This window comes from Acipenser ruthenus, chromosome 8, assembly GCF_902713425.1.
Source record: "Acipenser ruthenus chromosome 8, fAciRut3.2 maternal haplotype, whole genome shotgun sequence".
Lineage (NCBI taxonomy): Eukaryota > Metazoa > Chordata > Actinopteri > Acipenseriformes > Acipenseridae > Acipenser > Acipenser ruthenus.
This window is the reverse complement of record NC_081196.1, coordinates 16,474,828-16,495,989: the sequence shown is the minus strand read 5'-3', so window position 1 is coordinate 16,495,989 and position 21,162 is coordinate 16,474,828. Positions and strand designations below refer to the sequence as shown.

The 21,162-nt window shown below is 36.7% G+C and overlaps 1 protein-coding gene across 1 annotated transcript in view; it reads right to left on the bottom strand.

The window, feature by feature from the left end:
• The window catches only part of LOC117407065 (FRAS1-related extracellular matrix protein 2-like), a 95,945-nt gene that overhangs the window by 69,130 nt on the left and 5,653 nt on the right, over nucleotides 1-21,162 (bottom strand). The window contains exon 2 of the mRNA XM_059028616.1: nucleotides 17,921-18,010. Coding sequence (XP_058884599.1) covers nucleotides 17,921-18,010 — 90 coding nt within the window. The remainder of the gene's footprint in view (nucleotides 1-17,920; nucleotides 18,011-21,162) is intronic.

Below are 21,162 nucleotides of genomic sequence, written 5' to 3'. Positions count from 1 at the left end.
AAAACACACACACCACCACACGGGTAAGTGTTTAAATACTAGTATTGGTTTTGGTGACTGGTAAATGGCTTAGTCATCCAGTTGAGTAGTTAGAATTTGGGAAAAGTTTAGTAAGCACTCCTTGATGGAGTTAGGTTTTGTTTTGTGAAAATAAATATACAGGCATCACCCTGTTTTAAAATCCTCTGTTGTTGGAGTTCCTATTTCTACACAGAAAGACAGTGAAAAAGGTCCCAAAGCCTTTCAAAGCACATATTTTAAACTGTTGAATCGGTCCTGAATCTACATTTACTTTATACCCAATCATTCTTTAAATAGCTCAAAGTTAACGCTTTGTAAATTAGTTTGAAAATAATTCTATGAATAATTACTTGTTACAAAACACTCATGTGTCTTTTTTTTTTTTTTTTTTTTTTATAATTTCCCAATTGTTTCATTTGATATATTCATGCAAATTTTTAAAAAAATTCTGCCCTGTGGAAAGTCATTCTAATTCCAACATGAGGCGAGCAGTTGTTGTGGAAACCATTTGAAGAAGTGCTTAATAGGTCACAAAAGCTGCAGCCCAGTATTTCGCAGTAGAGAGAGAGGAATTCCCAAGCTTTCTATTCAAACCTGCTTCTTTTATGGTTGCTAGTGAATGTAAATACAGTGCTGTGACTAAGGTCAGACATTGCTGTAATTCAGCACCATGCTTCACTTCCCAGTCTGAGACGCGGACAACGCCAGTGTGGCTCTAATTGTTCAAACTCACCAGCCTTTGAAAAATAACATGCACAGAGATGCAGCCTCATAAAACAATATTCAATTGAAAAACGTATATTGTCTTTTTTTAAACTATGTTACTACATGCTCACTAGGTACCCTTAAAAGCTTATCTATGCCAACAGGAAGACGTCATCTCATCTACAGGCACATTTTAAGATTTTAATTTAGATAATTTAAATAGTTAGACCAAGGAGTCAAGGAGATACCATGTTTGTATACCTGCATATGTCAATGCAGAATTTAGAACTGTTGAAAGCACAGCTTTGTGATCTCGTCATGACTTGACAAAATAATGTTCAGTCTTTACAACAGGATCAGTTCCTTCTGTTTTGTACATTCTATCATAAGTTTGTTTTTTTTTTTTTTTTTTTTTAAATACGCATGACAGTGGCAATTTCTGTCTGCACTTCGGCGATAAAGAGCTCTTGTCAGGCCAGGTGAAAACATTGATCGTAGAAATAATAACACATGTGTTAAGGAGGGGTGTCTCTAAATAAATCTAGGTGAATCGTCTTTAAAAATGCAATCGTTTTAAAAAGAGAAAGCTTGGAATAGGAAATGAGGAAGATTTTACATTATACAGATAGGGGAGAAGTCGCTACAAGAACTCTTTGGATTCCCATGATGCACCACTTCGACAGGGACGGAAGAAAAGGCGGAGTTGACTACCTTGTCTATATAGAAGATCTTTGGTAATAGGCACACAAGTCCACCCTCCCCACTCCCCCTCCTCCCTAGAACCCGTCTGCTACTATCACTTAAGCCAACTCAGGTAGGAGTTGTAAGTGTAAACACACTATTTGTAAGCCAGGCAGACACACTCCTCCTAGCACTAATTGGACAATAAATTAGATCTTTGAGCTCTGCTATTGCTCAAGAGGCAAAACAGGCATTTTCCAAACCGTGTTTTTGTTATACTGACATTTTATGTGAAAATCACTTTTTAAAGTACATACAAAGTGTTTCCAAAAAGTACAACAATTAAGATTTAAAACATTTAATTAGAGCAAAAATGTATTGTATATGATTTAATCCTTTACTTTTGAACCCAGTTAAATCCTATTAATTAAACCTCATGAAAGTAAATCCTGTCAGCTACCTTAATGATTCCAAACAACCTTCTCCAAGTGACCCAACTGCTATAAATACGTGTATGCGCACCTTCAGAACGAATGACATAGAACTACAGCTTGAACATTAATAAAGATTAAAGCTTAAGGTCATCAGTAACTGGCATTGCATCACTGAATCTGAAGATTATAGTTCAGACTTGGATGGGCACAAGTTATTTCTTTCTTTAATATGGACATGGTTGGGGTCTTGTGTTTTACGGTTTGTATCGTACGGTCAAAATGCCTTTTCTGATAGTTTGGCAGCAAAGGAACATATAATCATATAATCCATTGTTTTGCCTTTACATTTGTTTAAGGGACCTAGTGTCAAATGTTGATGAGGTAAATAGATGCAAGTTAACTCGTTCAACATATATTATTGAAAATTGAATTTCAGAAAAAATACAAGACCAGTTTACTGGTGTGCTGTATTGAGTGTATATTTCCTGGCTGCACATGAATACCAGACTAATAATTACCGGTACGCTTAATATGTAACAAATACCTGAATTGAACTGTCCTCTTAACTTATAAGGTTTACTTTGCCTGGTGAAGGCTGTTGAGGAAAAAAATGCTGAAAAATCAAAGAAAAGATTAGCAACCTATGAGAAATAAATATCACAAAGCAGCAAGAGAATACACTGACCTTTGAATAAAGCGTGTTTGCTCTCTTGCCAAAACCTACTACAGTGATTGTTTACTGAGTGAATTAGGGGCAACAAAGCAAAACGCTGATCCTCTGGTGACTCATAAGGCCTTTACTAATTGGTTATGGTGCTCTTTAAAGTAGCAGCAGCATTTTGTTCTATGTATTTGCTGTATATTGAGTTAATAGGTCACTTCCTTATGTCTTCTATTCTTATTGATAATCTTTTATATGTAGAAAATGCTGTGGTTTCCCTTAAATTTACTACACATGAAAACATGAATGAAATGCCTAAATTTAAAATGCCCAATATGTTTTTTTTTTCATGTGAGTAGAATACATGCTTAATTTTTTATGAAATTGTGATTTAAAAAAAAAAAAAAAATGGATGTTGCGCAATAGACTATTTAATGTCATGTTTTTAGGGAAGCAGTCTAAAACAAGTATATTTTCCATTTGAAACTTAAAAGTGCTTGACCAATTGTTGTTAAATACAATGCCTAAAAAGGCAAGCAAATGCTATATAAAGTACTGCTCAGCTCTACTATTCCTTTCAGACTTTTGTGAGTGCTAAAGGGATGAAAGGATCACCCAGTGGCCTTTTCATTTTGACTTACAGTCAAGTATTTTCCACTTCTGACGAATTAACGTTTTTATTGACTTGTCGAGGCAGTTCTGTTGCTTCATTGGAAATGAAATGAACCTTTCAAAAAGAATACAACTTTTTTGTTTTATTTACCTCTGTGGGTTCTGATTGCTTCCGACCTGCCCTGACCTCAGAAGTCGTTAATCTCGAGTCCCTCCCCCTCCTCCCCCTAACACCCTAACGTTAGGGAGGTCTTAAAAGACATACGTCCTGTCAGAAAAGTGCATTCTTTAACCACTGGCAACATGACATTGGGGTTAGTGGGAGTTCTGTGAAGATACTTGCACTTGTGCCATAATGAACCTGTGACGCGTTAGTACACCATGCAGAGTCATCACAATTCTTTATTTTTCAGTAATTAGCTATGTTAAAAGCAGTCCAGGTTTGGTTGATTTGGCTACTTGTCTGTGAAATGAAGGATCTTCACCATGACTGACTCCACTGTATCTAAGATAATTTATAGCTGTGTCTCAATTGTATCATCCACATACAGTTTTGTTGTTTTCTACTAAAACAAAACTAAGCTGTGGACATTCTCTCTTTTACAAACACTTACAGAAATGAATAACCATTTAACATACCACTGGGATACTATTGTAATGCCAGTGTATTATGATGAAGAAACCTTAGCAGAACCATAAGCAGACCATAGCATTGACACCAATGGCAGTGTAACAGATTTGGAATGCTGTTATTGCATGGTGGTCCTGATAAAGTAGCACACAGACACAGGAAATATTATCGGGTAATTCTACTTCTTTTTTTTTACTTGTGCTGTAACTGCCTAAAGATACAATTCCCCAAATGTAGATGTTCTATAAACATGTTTTCTTTGCAATCCTAAAGGTCATTCCGGTATCTGTTAGGCAAAGGTCATGTCTCATGACACACTGCCAGAAAATGGGAACAGAAAAAGACTGAGGGATAGTGTAGTTCATTAAATGGACTGCTCAGTGGAGACACAATCCTTTTCTGGCTTTGTGGCTAACACAACGCTACAATGGCAACCGCTGGACATAGATTTTTCCAGATATAAACAAAAACATACAGATATTTAATACGGCATATGTTATATTTTTGACAGACATGCCATATACTCTAGAATTGTCCATTTAAATGATTTAAAGGCAATGTACTCTTTTTTAACTTTTATGAAGTTTTAGGGTTATAACTTGCATGTGGGGTTCAAATACATGTTCTGGGAGCTTGCAAGTTTGTTTTGCAATTTAATTTGTTATTAGTTTCACACCAAAAGAAAATAGATTTACATACACAAACATTGGATGTAGTTCAGAATATAAGTTTCAGACATTTTAATAGTACTGGGTTTCCTAGACCTCATGAGGACCATATTTGGAGGCAGTATGGCACCATGATTAGGTCTGGGTGCCAGGATATCTTATGTTCAAATATATCAGTGGGTAATTCATTAATCGGTACTACAGAGCTATGAAGTAGGACTTGAATAAAGCTGTGAATACAGCCAAGGTTACTGCTGCAGGCTCAGTTGGAGTTGGATACAAAAAGTGAAGGCTAACAGGAAGGCTGTCAACAGCTTCTCAATTGGGCAAGCATGTATGATTAAAGGTGTTGTAGTAAGACTTTTCTGCTAATTCTTCAGTTCACGTTTCATTGCTCTACTTCTCCGTGTACAGCAGTTCTATTTTTTTATTTCTAATATGTAACATCTTGGAAGGTACAATACTACCGAGCTGCCTTCTCCTCTATGTCAGTATACAGGTACTGTATAGACAGAACCTGAGCATCCCTTCCTTCCTGTGTCATTTACCTGCCTTTACAAGCATGACAGCACAACATGTTTAAAGTGACGTGGTAACAGGGCGAGGAGCCCTGTACATGTATTTGTTTATTTATTTTTAGAAGAGGGTCTCCCCCTCCGCAGGTTATTGTTTTGTATTTGTTTGTTATGATTTATTTATGTATGTATGTATACAAGACGGCGAAGCACCGCGTGTTTTGTTATTGTTTTGTTTTTATTTAAAGTGTTCTGGCAGAGGCGAGGTTGGGTACTCGTCCTCTGCCAGGAATAATTAAAAACCTTGTGCAGATTGTGGCCGAGGGGTAATGAGAGAATTGATAGTTAACCCTTCGGCCACAGTAAATAAAAGCCTGCAGCTCTCTGCACACAGGGTGCTGTGTGTTCGGAGGAGGAACAAGAGCAAACGAGAGAGGAAGGAGCGAGAGAGAAATTTAAAAACGAAACTGAACCAAGGATTGGGTCAGTGAAGGCGATTGCCCAGCCTGACCGGTTGTAGTGTTTGTGATTTGTTTTGTTTAATTATTTATTGAACCATGTATCCGAGTAAAACCCAGGACCTTTTGTATCGCTCGCAAAGTCAAATTGGTCTCAGGGGAAATCCTGTCCCAAGTCTTCTCATAAGGAATATACAGTACAGCAGGAATGGATAAAAACCTTTTTAATACCACAGTATGAAATAGCATCTTATCCCCCTTTTAGAATAGGATTATAAGGTTGCCCAAATAATGGAATTCTCAAAGAAGCTAGACGAGAGAATGTACAGTTAAGGTGTACATTCAAATCAAATGAAGTTATGCAGCAATGTAGGTCAAATTAGGCCTGTACCACCCAAGTTCAGAGGTCTATTATTACCACTGCTAGATCCCCTAGATAGGACTAGTTAGCACAATTTACAAGCTGCAATTCTACACTGGAGGACTGGGACAGTCTGGCTCGCAGTGGTGATGTGTGATGACGTCACGGACCAGGAAGTACAGAAACCAAACAACAGTGGATGGGCGGGTGAAGCTGAATGCTATTGCACTCAGCGTGGATTTATTAAGTAAATAAACAGAAACAAAAGATTTAAACAATGAACAAAACACAAAACAAAAAGGCGCGATGGCCAAACAAATAGAAACAAGTATATTTGTTTAAATATAGCAATTGTTAATTTTATATGTTCTCTCGCGCTCTCTCGCTCTCTCGCTCTCTCGCGCTCTCCGCTCTCCGCTCTCCCGTACTCTCCTCTCTACACTCAACCACGAGTGCAGAGAGCTGCAGGTTTATATACTCTGGCCGAGGGATTAACTAGTTGTTAATTATCTTATTACCCCTCGGCCAGAGTCTGCACGCGTTTGGTAAGGATGCATGACTGTCAGCTAGTTAAATAATCAATAGCTGATCAGCCATGCATCCTCACGGGGTTTTTAAATATAATAATAAAAGACGCGGCGCTTTTATCCGCGCCGCAAAAAATAACACAAATAATAATAGGGGCGGGACACTCCGCCACAAGGACACATTGTATAGATGGGTATATGATATGTAATGCTATGATCAAGATAGATTGCATATTACTACAACCCTAATTACGAGTTTGTCAACAATATTTACAACAAGCTCAGTTAAGCAGTACACACTAATACATTGATAAGTAATGTGCCTGAATAATGTGCAGAGTCTCACAATCCATTTCAGGATTCACTGAGCGCTTAGAGCTGCTAAATCCTTGTATCTTAGAATCAGCTCATATACTGTATCCCACTCTTCAAATGCCTGTTCTCCAGCAGTAAGTATATGTATGACCACTTTGCATGGACTTCAAGCATTATAGTCTGTGTACTATGCAGGGGTCTGGACCAAACCTAACTGTACATCAAATGAGCTGCAAGTGAGAAGAACATGAAGCACCAGTGGGTCCTGTTTCAGTGTTGATCACAATCGTTTACTGGCTACAGAAGTGCCTGACTTTAAAGGCTCCACACTTTTTAAAAATACCTTTGAAATACCATAGCATAGCAATGAAATACCAGTGTGCGCTGGTTAATTAGAAAAAAACATTGCATCATTCTGTCAATAGCTAATATCATTTTAGATGCCATTGTGCAACCATTGGTCTTTTGTACAAAATGATTGCGTTGTCATTGTGGTGACTATCTTGGCTAATAAACACATTATTAACATATATGTGAAACAAAGATATCACACAAATGTCTGTGACACATTGATGGGCAGACATCTTCCTCCATAGCTCTGCAGATTTGGAAACTTTTAATAATTTGTAGTAAAGAATAACGTAACAAATACAATACCATAATTGGATAATGTGTGACATTCTGTTCAGGCGCCTTGATTATATTTCCATTGCCGGGGACAACAACTGGGGATACACCCATAAACCAAATCCTATGCATGACAGCAGTCCACATGACACATGCAGAGAAGCTAAACTTGTGCTCCATACTGTATGAATTCATCATCACTTTATCCAGATGACATTAACGCAGACTACTTTTGATAAACGACACACATCACATCATAATGCACTCCAGCTATGTAATGCTGAAATATAAATCTAGCCTTAGATAATTTATTTTAAGACATAATAAATTATCCCATTTTCTTAGCAGAAAAAAATATAAGCCTATAGTCCATCATGAAATAATGAACAATGTCAAGAAAGTAAATTATCAGCATTGCATTTCCGTTATACCACAGTCAGTTGTTTCCCCACTCCTGCTATAAAAAATGCAGTAGTTCCATGAAAACCTTTTTTCAGCAACTTTGCAAGATGTTAAAATGTGTAGTGTTTGCACTTGGAAACTTTCTTCATCTTCACCTTAAACGTTATCCAACTGTACGAAATTAATTTCATTCACACCTCCTCAGGCAGTTGGTACTGTGACATAAAAAGTTAGTGGACACTGCTTGACTTTTTTAGCATTATCGTTGCTTACTGTTTATGCCTCTGTATCATACACATTATTGCAAAGTCAGAAATCAACTCTAGAATTTGTACTACAGTTTCACAGTACACAAGCCCACAGGCTTGCAGATTGAACATTATATTACAGCACCATTCTCACTTCAAAAACAATCGCCCAGTTAAATAATAACCCAATATGTGGATATAGTAAGCAAAATAACTGTGATTGTAAAAGGGCATCACCAGTAAAAGCTACATATAAACATACAGTGCTGATTTATGACCTGTCCACTTTATTTCCCTGTTTTATGGCACTTAAGATACCCATGTATTATCAAAAGAGTTAAAAAAAACAACACGTGTTAATTGAATGTCACCATAGAACAGGCAAATAATGTGGTGGCTGGAGTTTTGTAACTGAATCTCCCCCCAGGTAGTGAAAATGTAATGAAGACATGGAACCTTGATTAGAGGGCATTACTATCTGGTAGTTGGCCGTGTTGGACGGGCTATAGCACATCCGCAGGCCATGCCCAATAAGCAGGGTTTTATTGTGATTAGAAACTGGTAAACAGTACCTTTTTTAAAGCAAGAAATGTTGTCTGAAAGTTCTGCTGTCAATAACTGTGTGATACTGGCCTGCAATGGTGCTTCCTGACTGGGGTTTCTTATATACAGTTATAGGACTGCGAAACATTTGGAATAGCAGCACGAGTAGGAGTCGAAACAGAAGTGTCGATATAACCCATACAGAGGCGCTCGTAGTCCTATAACTCTATTACATATTGCTTTAATATTAATATACAAGTTAAAAAAGCTAAATGTGTTTTCCTTTATTTAGTCCATTATGATTTTAAGGTTGATGAAATGACTACTGGTAAGTAGCCGGTTGTGACATCACCGTTTTGAATGGACTTTGTAGTGGAATGAAATTCCAAGAGGTGCAGGTGACGTCAACCGTTCTGATATTGAGAACACAGCATGGTAAACAAATCTAAATGTCATGAATTGGGTTTCTCTGTAATGGGTCGTGGAATACAGCAGCCCGAAACGTGCTCCTGGAATGGCCGAAAGCTCCTCAGCAGTTTCTAATAAAAGTTAAGACAGTGTTCGTTAGCACTTCAATGCCAAAATGGTTAGAGCAGTTGGTGGGTGAAAGCTGTGAAAGAGAACTTGGCTGTAAGAAGATTATTCCCTATTAGCTGTTCTTTAGTGCCTGAGTATAGGCAGGTTCTGCAAGGCTGGAGCTGGGCTTGCTGGCTGGAGCTGAGTTAATCTCCCGAAGCCTGCGTCCGACCTTTCATCTGGCACAGGAACTCCCTGCAGGATTTAAAGCTGCACTACATCCTTTTTCTTCAAAGGAGAGAATGATAGAACATAGAGATAATCTACACACTTTAAAGGCTTTCCAGAAAACAAAAAGAAAGAAGGCTAGATCAGAAAGATATTGCTGAATTCTTGGTATACACTGCGGCTTTATATTGATGTAGGTTTTTGACAGACACCATATATACCTCTATGATTAAAATACAATGATTTTGGTTGACTCAAAGAAGCATTTACATTTTTTTTTAATTATTAATTGATTAATTCCTCCTTTTATTAGCTATGTGCCGCATTTAAAATGTACATATAATCTGCAATTCAGGTCACAGAGCTACTTCAATCTAGACTACATTTTTGTCCCACAGTACTGAACACATTATGGTACAATTTTGCATTGCAGTTAAGTCTTCTTTTACTGGCACTCAAGCAGAGACATTTGTAGGATTAAACTTTACAAAACAAATGGTGCTTCGGGCTTCAGTGCAAGTAAAGTTTCTTTCAAAAGAAAAAAAAATGTTATCAAGATGTTTTTCACACATTTACCAGCTGCATTTGCAGTTTATAATCCTTTCCTAGAGCCTTTATTAAAAATATGCCTACTGTGCAGGAATTAGCTGTAAAATCAGTGCTTTGAACTCACAAAGGTTTTACTAGGTGGCAACACAGATAGAGGTGAAAAGTGAAGTCTGGCTGGGTTCTTTGTTTAGAAAAAGATCAAATTAAATATTGAATTGTTTTTCACCTTGGTTCAAAGAAACGTGTGAGTCGCCTCAGTGAGTAGTTGTTGTCACAGAACCAGCCAGCTTTGTAATTTCCATTGGGGGAAACAGCCTTTTGGGACTAGAAAGAAAAGAAAGCTGGCCTTACCAATTGCAATGGATCTTCTCCTAGTGGCTGATGAGTTATTAATATAATCATCAGCATATAACAAGTACTTGCCTCTTGACTACAGAACTTGCTCTTTAGTTGAATGGTAAGACTTTAACTTTGAACCGTGAGGTTAGTGGTTTGTGTCCTGAAGTTGCTTCTTGACTCAATTAAACAAACTGTTTTTGGAGTAACTTGCGTTGAATGCTAAGACATCTTCGAACCACAAGGCTATCCAGTTTGCATCCAGCCCTTGTCTTTCAATTCTGTTCAATGGGCTGAGATGCAAAGCCATTACAAAATGTGGTGGAGAAAAGCTGTTGACAGGTAATGTCCAGCTGTTGCTCAAAACAAAGGATGTCCTATGTACTATCCTTGAGTGTATGTTTCCAAAACCTGCTTGAGACTTACATCAGCGAACACACAGCAAAACCTAATCTTCCATTGTCATTGTATATCAGGGCACAGTATGCTGAAATATTTCTTAACTCTTAATATCAATGCTTAAACTCATCATTCATTTCAAGAAGAATTCCCTTCATAAATACAAAACCATCTGCACAATGTGAGTAAAATCTTACAGTACCACCTTGAAAGGTAAATATGACCTTCATTTATTAATAATTGTGTACAAATGTATGACATTAATTGCACCATATTTTCTAATTTACATTAGTATTAGAATATACAGGTTGACTAAATAGTAGACAAAATAGAATACAAATTCCAGGGGTAGAAAATATTCCTTTTACTGCTACATGCAAATAATAAATGCATTTTACTTTGATTCTGAATTACAACTTTAACAGGGCCAATTATTGTACCCCCTTTTTTCTTCCTAATTTAGAATGTACAACCCCCCACAACAGCTCAAGAGAACTGATGGACTAAGCCCATACAGAATCCTCAGCAAAGACTGCCAACATTGCACAGCTAGGATGCAAAACTGTGCTCCCCTGGCAGTATGACTATCCCTCTGTAATGGTGTTCTGCGTGTATGATTATGTTCTCCATAGTAACAAAAAGATATGGGACTATTTTGATTCCTAAGGTGTGAACAGGTAAACAGTATCCATAGCAACAGGGTGATTCCTATGAAACTCGGCCACCATGGCAGATGGTCTTCTTAAGATCCGACTCAATGAAGAGGAATGAAAACAAAGTACTCTGTTGCTGTATCTCTCAGCGGCCTCACCTGCTGAATGAACAACATTTGGAAGCTCAGGGCAGCAGGATAGAACTGTTCAAACAAAGACGGTTGAACGCAAAAGGACGTGCATTTTACAGGTAAGCTATCTATCTAAGCATGCCAAGTATGTAAATGTTCGGAAGATCAGAAAAAGATAAGTTCCTCCAAAAAACAATTCTGCTTGACTCGTCATGGACACTTTAGTTCCCTATTGGTTTTAAAGATGGAAGTTATTGGAAACTGGAAGTTTAAAGCAACCATACTGTGACATCTATTTTTCCATTCCCTAGCAAAAAACATGGCTACTTGACAAAAAAATAATACATTTACGAGCATTTCCACCATTACTGGGGAACACTGTGCAGAAATAGCAAGGCTTTTTTGTGGCACCAAAGAAAGCTGTTTTTTTTATGCAGAAATGCAAGTGAGCAGAGAGGTAAGTTCTGGTTACATGCTGTGTGTGTGGTCTTATTACTGTATAGCAGCAGATATTACTACAGGTATATATACAGTTTACTGTACTTCAAAACTGCTGTGAAGATGTACTGTGGTAAACTTACATAAAGCTGTATTGTATACTGTACCTTTGATTGACTGTTATGAGAAATGCCCAGTACTGTACTTCTGTGCTGTATTTCAAAAGTATTATGGAACCCAAAATATGGGTTCCAGAAAAGGCCCTACAGGTCTGGGTTGTCCACTAGTGAGGTAGGTTAGTTCAATATTTGTTCAGAAAATAATTGAATCTGTAATATCTGTTCAATGTAGTTTATGTAGCGCTCGTTATTACCATAATCATTTTAGAAACATTATTTTATATGCTCTGTATTAGTGATTTTAACCTGTGTAGCATTTAGCTGGAAACATGTTTACACTGAAGCAATTTTCCGTGTCTGTGGCGGCACTGATGCGGTATCACTTTAAGTGTAAATGGGACATGTCGGTAAAATGCAGCCACACTTTATTCCACCACTGAACCATCTCTCGAGGTGGTTCAGTGGCGGCACAGTGCAGATACTGAAGCACATTACTTTCAGTGTAAACTGCAATGCTGTCACAGCCACCGCATTTTGCGTTCAAGGTGATTTTTTTTTTCCAAGTAAACACAATTTCCTGTTCCGCCATTTGTTGATTGAAAAAATAAATCCATCAAAATGGCAAGTGACCCAGGCAGTAATTGGTCCGAAAAAGAAGTAAGGGAGCTTTTGACCATCAGAGCAGAATAAGAGATAAATGCACAACTTGATGGAACTGTGTGAGATGCTAATGTGTATTCCACAAGTGTAGAAAAGTTAATGACACGCGGTGTTGTGCGTAATAAAAAGCAAGTGATGGCTAAATTCTCTCTGTATGTCTTCCAATCTTTTCATTAGTCTGTTGTGATATTCAGAAAGTATAGTGAAAAATATCACGCCTGCCACGACAGGTACCAAAGGCATCATTGTTTTGATCACGCTACTGAACACTAGCAAATTATGTTAATGCGAGAATATCCGCCTGTGTAAATGGGAGTAAGCCGCCAGATTGCCGACACTGAACTGGCAATATTATAAGGAGAATTTAGAAAACAAAATCAGGTAACAGTGCAGGCACTGATCCTGCATCTTCTGTGGGAATACGGCTCTAGAGGGTCACTACCAAAACATCAAATGCTTTGCAGTTTACTTCAATGGGACTTTCACAATGGAAGACTCCCACAGAACAGTCTCAGAAACCGTTTGAAGGGCATTTTCTTTATTTTCTTCTCACTTGATCATATTGTATGCAGAAAAAACTTAGCAATGCACAAGGTCAACAGCTGAAGAGTAAAAAAAATCAGTTAACATTTTACTGGCTTTTAACCAGGCCTGTCACAGCCAAAGGTCATTGCTGAGTGTTTCTGAGCTCCACAGCACAACATTGCACACTTTGCCAAAATCCTCAATGCCGGAAAGAAGTACTATCTTACTGTGTGTCAAAGCTATAATTAAATACATGAAAATAACAGAAATTGCACAACAGTGAAATTACTTAGAGCAGGCACGTACCTACTGCAGTACCCGAAACCTATGTAGCCCATTTAGAGCAGACATAATGAAAATTAAATGAAAAACATTTGAAAGTTAAAATACCTATTCAAAAACTGTCAGTGTGCAAGCTTAGTAATGCAAAATGTTTGCATTCCATTTTGTTATGTTTTGTATGTTTTTTTATTTTTTATTTTATTGATGTTTTTGCTTGGATCATTATCAACGATGTTTAGCAGACTTTACTGATGTAGTACTAGTGTTTTACATAAGGGTGCTTCACCCTGCTACTGTACATGCAAGCACACAACCTTCCCGTGTAAGAACACAGTGGAATAATAATGGATTGCTCATGGGGATTCCACATCCCTCTCATCTGTTTTGGTTTAAAGGGATTTGTCTTAAACGTTAAAGCTGCAGTTGTTCACAATGCCTCAGAATCTCATAATGTATAATACAATTAACAATAGGCATGTCACACTTAGTTATTAATTTTACTGAATTCAGTTAAAATATAAGTCTCTGGATAAACTTCTAAGTAAATTCGCAAGTGGAAACCAATAGATAATATGCTCATCTACTGTATGTTTAATGTAACACTCTATCTTTATTACATGCATGGAAGTGGCTTTTAACAGGATTTTAAATAGGGTTTTTGCATAGCAGTCAAATGTGAGCTCACAAATTACTTAATAGACTGTGGGTGGGTTCTTCTGGTGTTTTGGAGAAAAACTTTGTTATAACACAGCCAAATAACCCAAGAGCCCCCAAAAGGTTGAGTGCTTTGTTTATAGCTATGCTCATGAGTGAAATATCCACAGCACTCCATGAACATTTAGGCATTCTGGTTGTTTATACAACAGGATAATGAAGAGTGTGTTTAAATCTAAACTAAACACCTGAATTTGGAGAACTAGATCAAGCTCCATATCTGTTTAGCAATGTGGAATCATTTAGGAATGTGGGATTTGACTGTTCATTCTGTTGTTGCGTTTGAGCAAATCAAAATATAGTAAAAAATGTGATTTGTTAAAAAAAATATTTTATTCAGGACAGCCAAATTTAAAAAAGTTACTTGATGGCAGATCTCTCAAGGCTTGTTTTATAAACAGTACTTTATGCCAGGGGTTCCCAGACTTTTTCACCTGACGCCCACCTGCTCAGACGAATTAGACACTGCAGCCCACTATTGGCACTCCTTGGGAAAATGTCAAATTAAAAACATTTTATCTGTTTAAACCTGTAACATTATAAATAAACCTAATCTAAACTGTCCTTTATTCATTTGAATAAATATTGTGAAAGATGGAAATCACATAGAATATGCAATGAGAAAAAAAAAAAAATTGAAACACTTTAATTTTAGTAAATAAAATAAATAGCAAAAACTAAACAGATGTTTTTCGCCACTCTGTACAACCAAATACATCTTGCAAAATCACATTCAGTTGGCTTGAAACCCCCCCACCCCCGCCAAAAAATAAATTTAAAAAAATAAAAAATCGGAGCACCACTTAACCAAAAGAACTTATGAAAATTAATCCATCTGCAGCGAAATTGAATCAGTCAAAAAAAACTTTTTTTTATTATTATTCTTTTCAAACAAAACATATTCTAGCGTTATTTTAAGACGACTGTGAACGAGCCAGTAATCAATAACACTATATCCAAACATTTTACTAAATCAATTACCGGTATGTATAACAAGATTTATCAGTTTGATTAATAACTTGATTTAGTTAATATTGAAACATATATAACAAAATAATCAATATTTTAAATGTTAATAGCTAATTAGTCACAACACCGTATTAATCATAGCATCAATTACATTTTTTAGTTAATGTTATCAAGTACAAAAGTTAGTATGAAAACGTTTCTACAAAAGAAAAACCCATTCCAGCACCTCAAAACTGAGCCCGCGGTACAAATGCATTCAAACTCCTTGGCAGCCTTTTTTGTTCTTTATTCTCTGCAAAACGTATTCTTTGGTAGCGGATTCGACATATTGTAATTTTATTAATATTGAACACACTTTTTACATCTGCCAGCTGAGCGATCACATGACTTTAACACTGCCCTATTGTCAGAGCTGTCGTATAAAATACATAGAATGTCATTGCGGACCACAGTTGGGGAACCCCTGCTTTATGCTATTTATTATGTATAGAACCAATGCTCAATCATTGGGGTAGGTTAGAGCTTGATGTCATTCATTTAATTTCAAACACAAAGGGCAGTTCAGGTAACATTCAATAAAATGGACCTGACAGCTCTTTTTGTCTCACATTCTTTTAACATCTGCAAAACCTCCTGCAGGAAATGGCAGGACCCTGCTGTCTGTTCTAAACTGATTATAGCACCTATAATTAACACACCCTTCTAGCATTTAAACGTCCCAGACTTTCATTACCATTAAATTGCAGTGTTAAACTGGCTTGTAGATTACCAGCTATTGGTATTAAACCACCTGCTTTTAAACTGGTCACTGAGAAATAATTTTCTCAGAGTATTTGATTACAGATTATGGAAGAGGGGCAAAAGCTGTGCTATCCAGGAACTTATTTAAGAACAGTGCCATGAGCTTTCTGTTCCTAAATACATAACTACATGAGTGCATAACTTTTAAAGTTCCTCCTAGATTAAAAACAGGACATTGTTGCTTTACTGGGGTTAACATTTTGCCTTTTATATTTAATTATTCAGAGATCGCAAATGGACAGTTTTGGGATACATGGCAAACTGACACTAGGGATGAGATGGAAATGAAGATGTGAATACAGAAAACATGTATTCATACACTGTTATGATTAAATTATTATTTCTATGAAAATAAAAACTGATTGTTTGATTTTTTATGTATCTTTTGTGCATTTGCATATAATTCAGCTGATTCATAAAACAATGTGATGCCAGTAAATAGTATAGTATTTATTCAAATGGGATATAATGTTTGCATGAGCCACAACACTCATGTATGAACACTCATTTATCAAGTTTTCTCTCTCTAAGTATCTGTGAACTGTTTACAACTCTAAAACAAATAAGAAACAATAGGACTACTGTACTTACAAACTCCTACACAAAATGTCTGCGGTGTTTAAATAGCTTGGGTTGAAGGAATCTAGTTTATTTTCTCTCATGTCTTAAACCCAGCCTGAAGCTACAGTATTAGGCACGCCTCCTTTCCTCTGGAGAGTAATAAATGCTCTGGACCTGTTAACAGCTGTACTGGCTGTGAACTTGCTTTTCCCATCCAGTAAATGCTTAAGGAGCCTCATAATATAACTCCAAATTATAACCACTGCCTTCGGTCGAGTTGCTGCAGATGGTGCAGGGTGTTCTTGCCTTTTTTTTTTTGGTTAAGGTCTTAAATTTCACACCTTTCTTTGTAGTGGAGTTTTCCATCCTTTTAACCTTAAACACCCTTTTTATTAGGGAGAGAATTCAATATTACATCCCACTTCCTGTGGTAGGTAAAGGTCCCAACACCGAGGCTAATTGGGCCACTTCCACTTACATTGAGTGGACCACAAGCAGTGTTCACACACAGATATAAGGCCTAAGGACCAAGGGTGGCACAAGAGCAATTAATAGTATAGCAACACCTTCATCAGTCTTTACCTCAGAGTTGATGATTGAGTGTTTGAAGTTATGGTTGCTTTCCTAAGTGTCAAGATTGTTTTATTCCTGCATTTCAACAAAGCCCTCATTGTATCACAGTGGAAGAGAGTTTGGAATTTTGTGTTTTTGCCTCGGGTGAAATCGTAGACACTGAGAAGGCAGTCACAGTTATTTAGTCATTATTCCAAACAAAAGCTCCTGTTACTCCTTCTTTTACATCTTTGTCGCGTCCAAGAGTAATTGGGGTATGGTTGTAATGTGGCCAAGCTAGTGCCTATAAATGTTTTGAAATGTAATACTGCTGAATGTCTGCACAAAACCTCCATTATCACTGTAACAATGTAATGCTTCTAGATTGGTTTAGATATGTATTAGCAACGCTATTTGGCATATACCAATTATTTAAAGAGTAGCAAACTGGGCCAGAGCTCTAAGCATAAGGCTGGTAACGGTGACCCCAATGCCAATTGCAGATATTGTAAAATTCTCCAGCCTTCACATTGCTGATGAGGAATACAGTGGTGACACTCCAATCGAAACCCACAAACAATGCTCTTATCATTACCACACAACAATCAGTGAAAATATATTTTTTAGATGATTATCAATAATTGTAGGTTTCATTATAACACTAACTCTTAACATAACATAATGGCAGACATTATGATGCCAATGTCAAAGAAAAATGAATGACTGTTAAGTTGCCCTTCATAATGTATAACAGTACACCAAGACATTTACAGCTCTTTCTTTGCATTTGTAGAATATATTAATGTTTATGAATATTAACCAGCACAACTGCTAATGACCCTTTTCAACGTTCAGTGCTATTGATGTAGTGTCATTTTACTATTACACGTGTAAAGGAAATCCTGGCAATCTTAGTTTAACTTGAACTTGTAATGACTTTCTTCATGACAACCGAAACCTGTGTTCAAGCAACCTATAATTAACCCTTTAAACATGGCAAACTGCTAAAAAAGTAACCCCAATAAAGTAAACTTTAGAACAGCACAAATATTTATCAAATAATAAAATAGCTACTTACCACTGTCTTCAATCGTAAAGTAGAAGATGTCACTTGTAGCATTGTCTCCCTCTCTTAAGACAAAGCAAATCTTCATGTCATCAATATCAGCTAAAAACAAATAAATGTTATCAGGCAAAAGGTTAATGTAAAGCTGTACAGATTTACAAACACTATATACAATATTATAGCTGTTGTTATGGTGTCCTACCAGTATATAGAGAAATGCCATTCACCTAAGTAGAGGGCCAAAGCCTAAAACCTGCTTATAATGAGTGCAAGCAGGTGATCAGATTTACCACGGAAAATACACTCATCAGAGCGGTCACTCAGTTGTTGTATATACTGTAGGTGGTCTGTAATTTATGTTTAGCTGTAATATCTCTTCCATTCTCTTTGTTTAAAACCCTTTGCACCTGAACAGGCTGTGTTGCAGTTCTAAGTGCTGATCTCTACTGGTTTTCCACTTTTCCTACAAACAGAGGAATCGGCAGCTGAAACATCTCTGTCCTTACAAGCCCCAACAGGGAACTGACACTGGACAAATTCTACCATACCATGATCAAGCACCTACATTAATGACTAACTGTGTATGCTTGTGGTATTATTACAGGATCCTCATTGCATCTTTCTAATAACAGACTGCTGCACTTAAGAAAGCTAAAATGATATAGTGTGAGTCCTCTGCTTCTACACCTTACAAACTAATGCTATGTCCACTTTACTGCCTGCCCATGTCTGGAAATAGTGTGCTTGGTGGCTTCTTCTACCTGCTGCAATGCCCTACAATTATATTTACCACATTCTTAGATTTATAATTCTGTGAACACTACGTTTAAGAAAAAGCAGACTCTGTAGTCCAATTTATTTACTGCCTAAAGGTGCTTTGGTTTTGGTTTTGGAGACAGGAGCACATGCTTCCTCCTCCTATGAAACCTGCATGCTGAGTCACTCAATGAGTCACTCCTGCTAATACTTGCAGCAGTAGTATAGCTAAGAAAGCATATCAAAGCATGCTAAGCAGATCATGTTTTACAGAAAACAACAATAGAAATGACATTTTCAATATGTAACAAAACTATTATAATTCCCCACTGGGGAGGCAGTTGTACACATCTGGAGAACAATTTATCCAATTGTTATGAAACTTGGTATACACAATTAAGTTTAAGTTAATGACAATATTAGATTCTGGAGAGAAAGATGTGTGTCTGTTTTTATCTGCAGAACCGCTTGTGAACAGAGTCTGTAAATAAAGTTGCATATTCATTTTATTTAATTACTTATTATTTGCAGCCCCTTTTTTACTGCCTCAACAACCCTAAATAACTGTCTTGTACAGTATGTACACTTTTCTGTGTCAAAATGTTTGTCTCCCCGCCCTTAACTGTTTCAATTTGCATGGTTACACGCTGGAATATGATAGGGGCTAACTTGGCTGAGAATTTGAAGACCTTCCAAGATATACCTGATTGCTTGTTTTAACAGGCTGGTTGTTAGAATGCCAACTGTTTAATTACAACTAGATAATTATCTATTTTAAGGAAATGTATCCTTTAATACTATGGGTGATTTTTTACAGTAAACTGATACCTTATAAAAAGGTGCAATACATTTTCAGAAGCAATGTCTGCTTTGTGTTGTCTGTGTAATTTACCCAGGGGAAAAACAAATTGAACTTATACCTGTTTACTTCCTTCGCCATCCAATACCACTGTATTCAAAGACAAAACTTTAGCTGAGTCTCATTTTAAAAGTAGATCCATAAAATGCATTGCTAATAGTTCAAACCTAGGCTAGATTTACTCAAAAAAGTAATTGGTTCTACTTTTAGTTTTGTTCAGGATAAGTGTGATCCCAGTTTAAATATGATGAATGCTACAATTGAACATGAAGAACATAACCCAGATATTTTAACTTCTAATTCCAATTTTTAAGTAGGGGCCTAGGGTACTGTATTTGTTGTGATTTATTTAGTGATGTCATTTACCAAGGCTGTGTTTTGTGAGCAAAACACTTCTGGAATAATACATCAACTAACTTGTACAGTAGCAACTAAAGTCATTTAAATTACCCTTGGCCACAGCCCAGTATCTAATTCCACAGTATTGACATCTAACTCTCTTCACTGACTTATCAAATTGTTAAACATGTGCTTCCCCCCTTGTTAAGGCATGTACCATATCATGACTGGTAGGAACAGGCTAAAAGTCCTCCTATTATTGTAGTTATGTTCTCTTTGGAACCTGTAGTTCAGAAAACCAGAAGTAAGCCTTTACTGGCAAGCCAGAATCATATGTGATAAAAGCAACCTATCATTGTCCAGCCTGCTCTGTTTTCATGACACCAGGTAATTGTCTGGCTTATATCATTTGAGCAACAGCTTTGGCATGTCCCAGTGTCATAAATAGAGCGTTGAGATTTATTCAAAGATGGCACACTTATTATGCAAAGGAAGATTATAGGCTTAAAAGAACAGTAAAAATACTTTTGCATTATACAAGATATGCAATATATTAACAAAGGAGGACAGTTGATTAGCAAAAATATGTACAGGACAAACTAATCTTACTGTACTTATGAAAAGATGCATAATAAATTTTAAAAAAACAGTTTAATAGTAGAATTAATTCAGAATGCTGCTTGCGTTGTAGACAATATTCAAATATCAAACTATCAAAAAATAGCAGTTTAAATTATCGTGAAAAATAGAAAAAAAGATTTACTGATTTGCAAAAAAAAAAAAAAAATCATCTTATTTCCACGTGCTCATGTTGGAAAGAATTTGGCAACACAAACATTTCATTATCATTCAACAAGCTTTGGAAGGTATAAGAACATCAAAATGATGGAGCTAGCATAACTATTACAAAGCATAACTAAAACAGTGCATACATTTGTATTAAGACCCGGGTAGTGTACTCTCCTGGACTTACAGTACAATGACTTTCACTCATTTGAGTGGCAATGATGAGTAGCAATTAAACTCTGTTGATTTAAAAAGTATTTACCTGCAGAGTTAAACTGTATGTCAACCTAATGGTCATGGCCTGGTAAACTGCAGTTTACTGCAAGGGATTAAATACTAACTATTCACCTGTTTTTAGCAACTGAATCCACTTACTGTACTCACTGCACAGCCCACTGGTTAAATTACACAGGAAGGTGATAATATTTGGCTAAAATAACTAATAGACTTATTTAGTGACTTGTTACATTTGATCGTCATGCACTAATAGAGCACTTTTTCATTCTGAATCAAT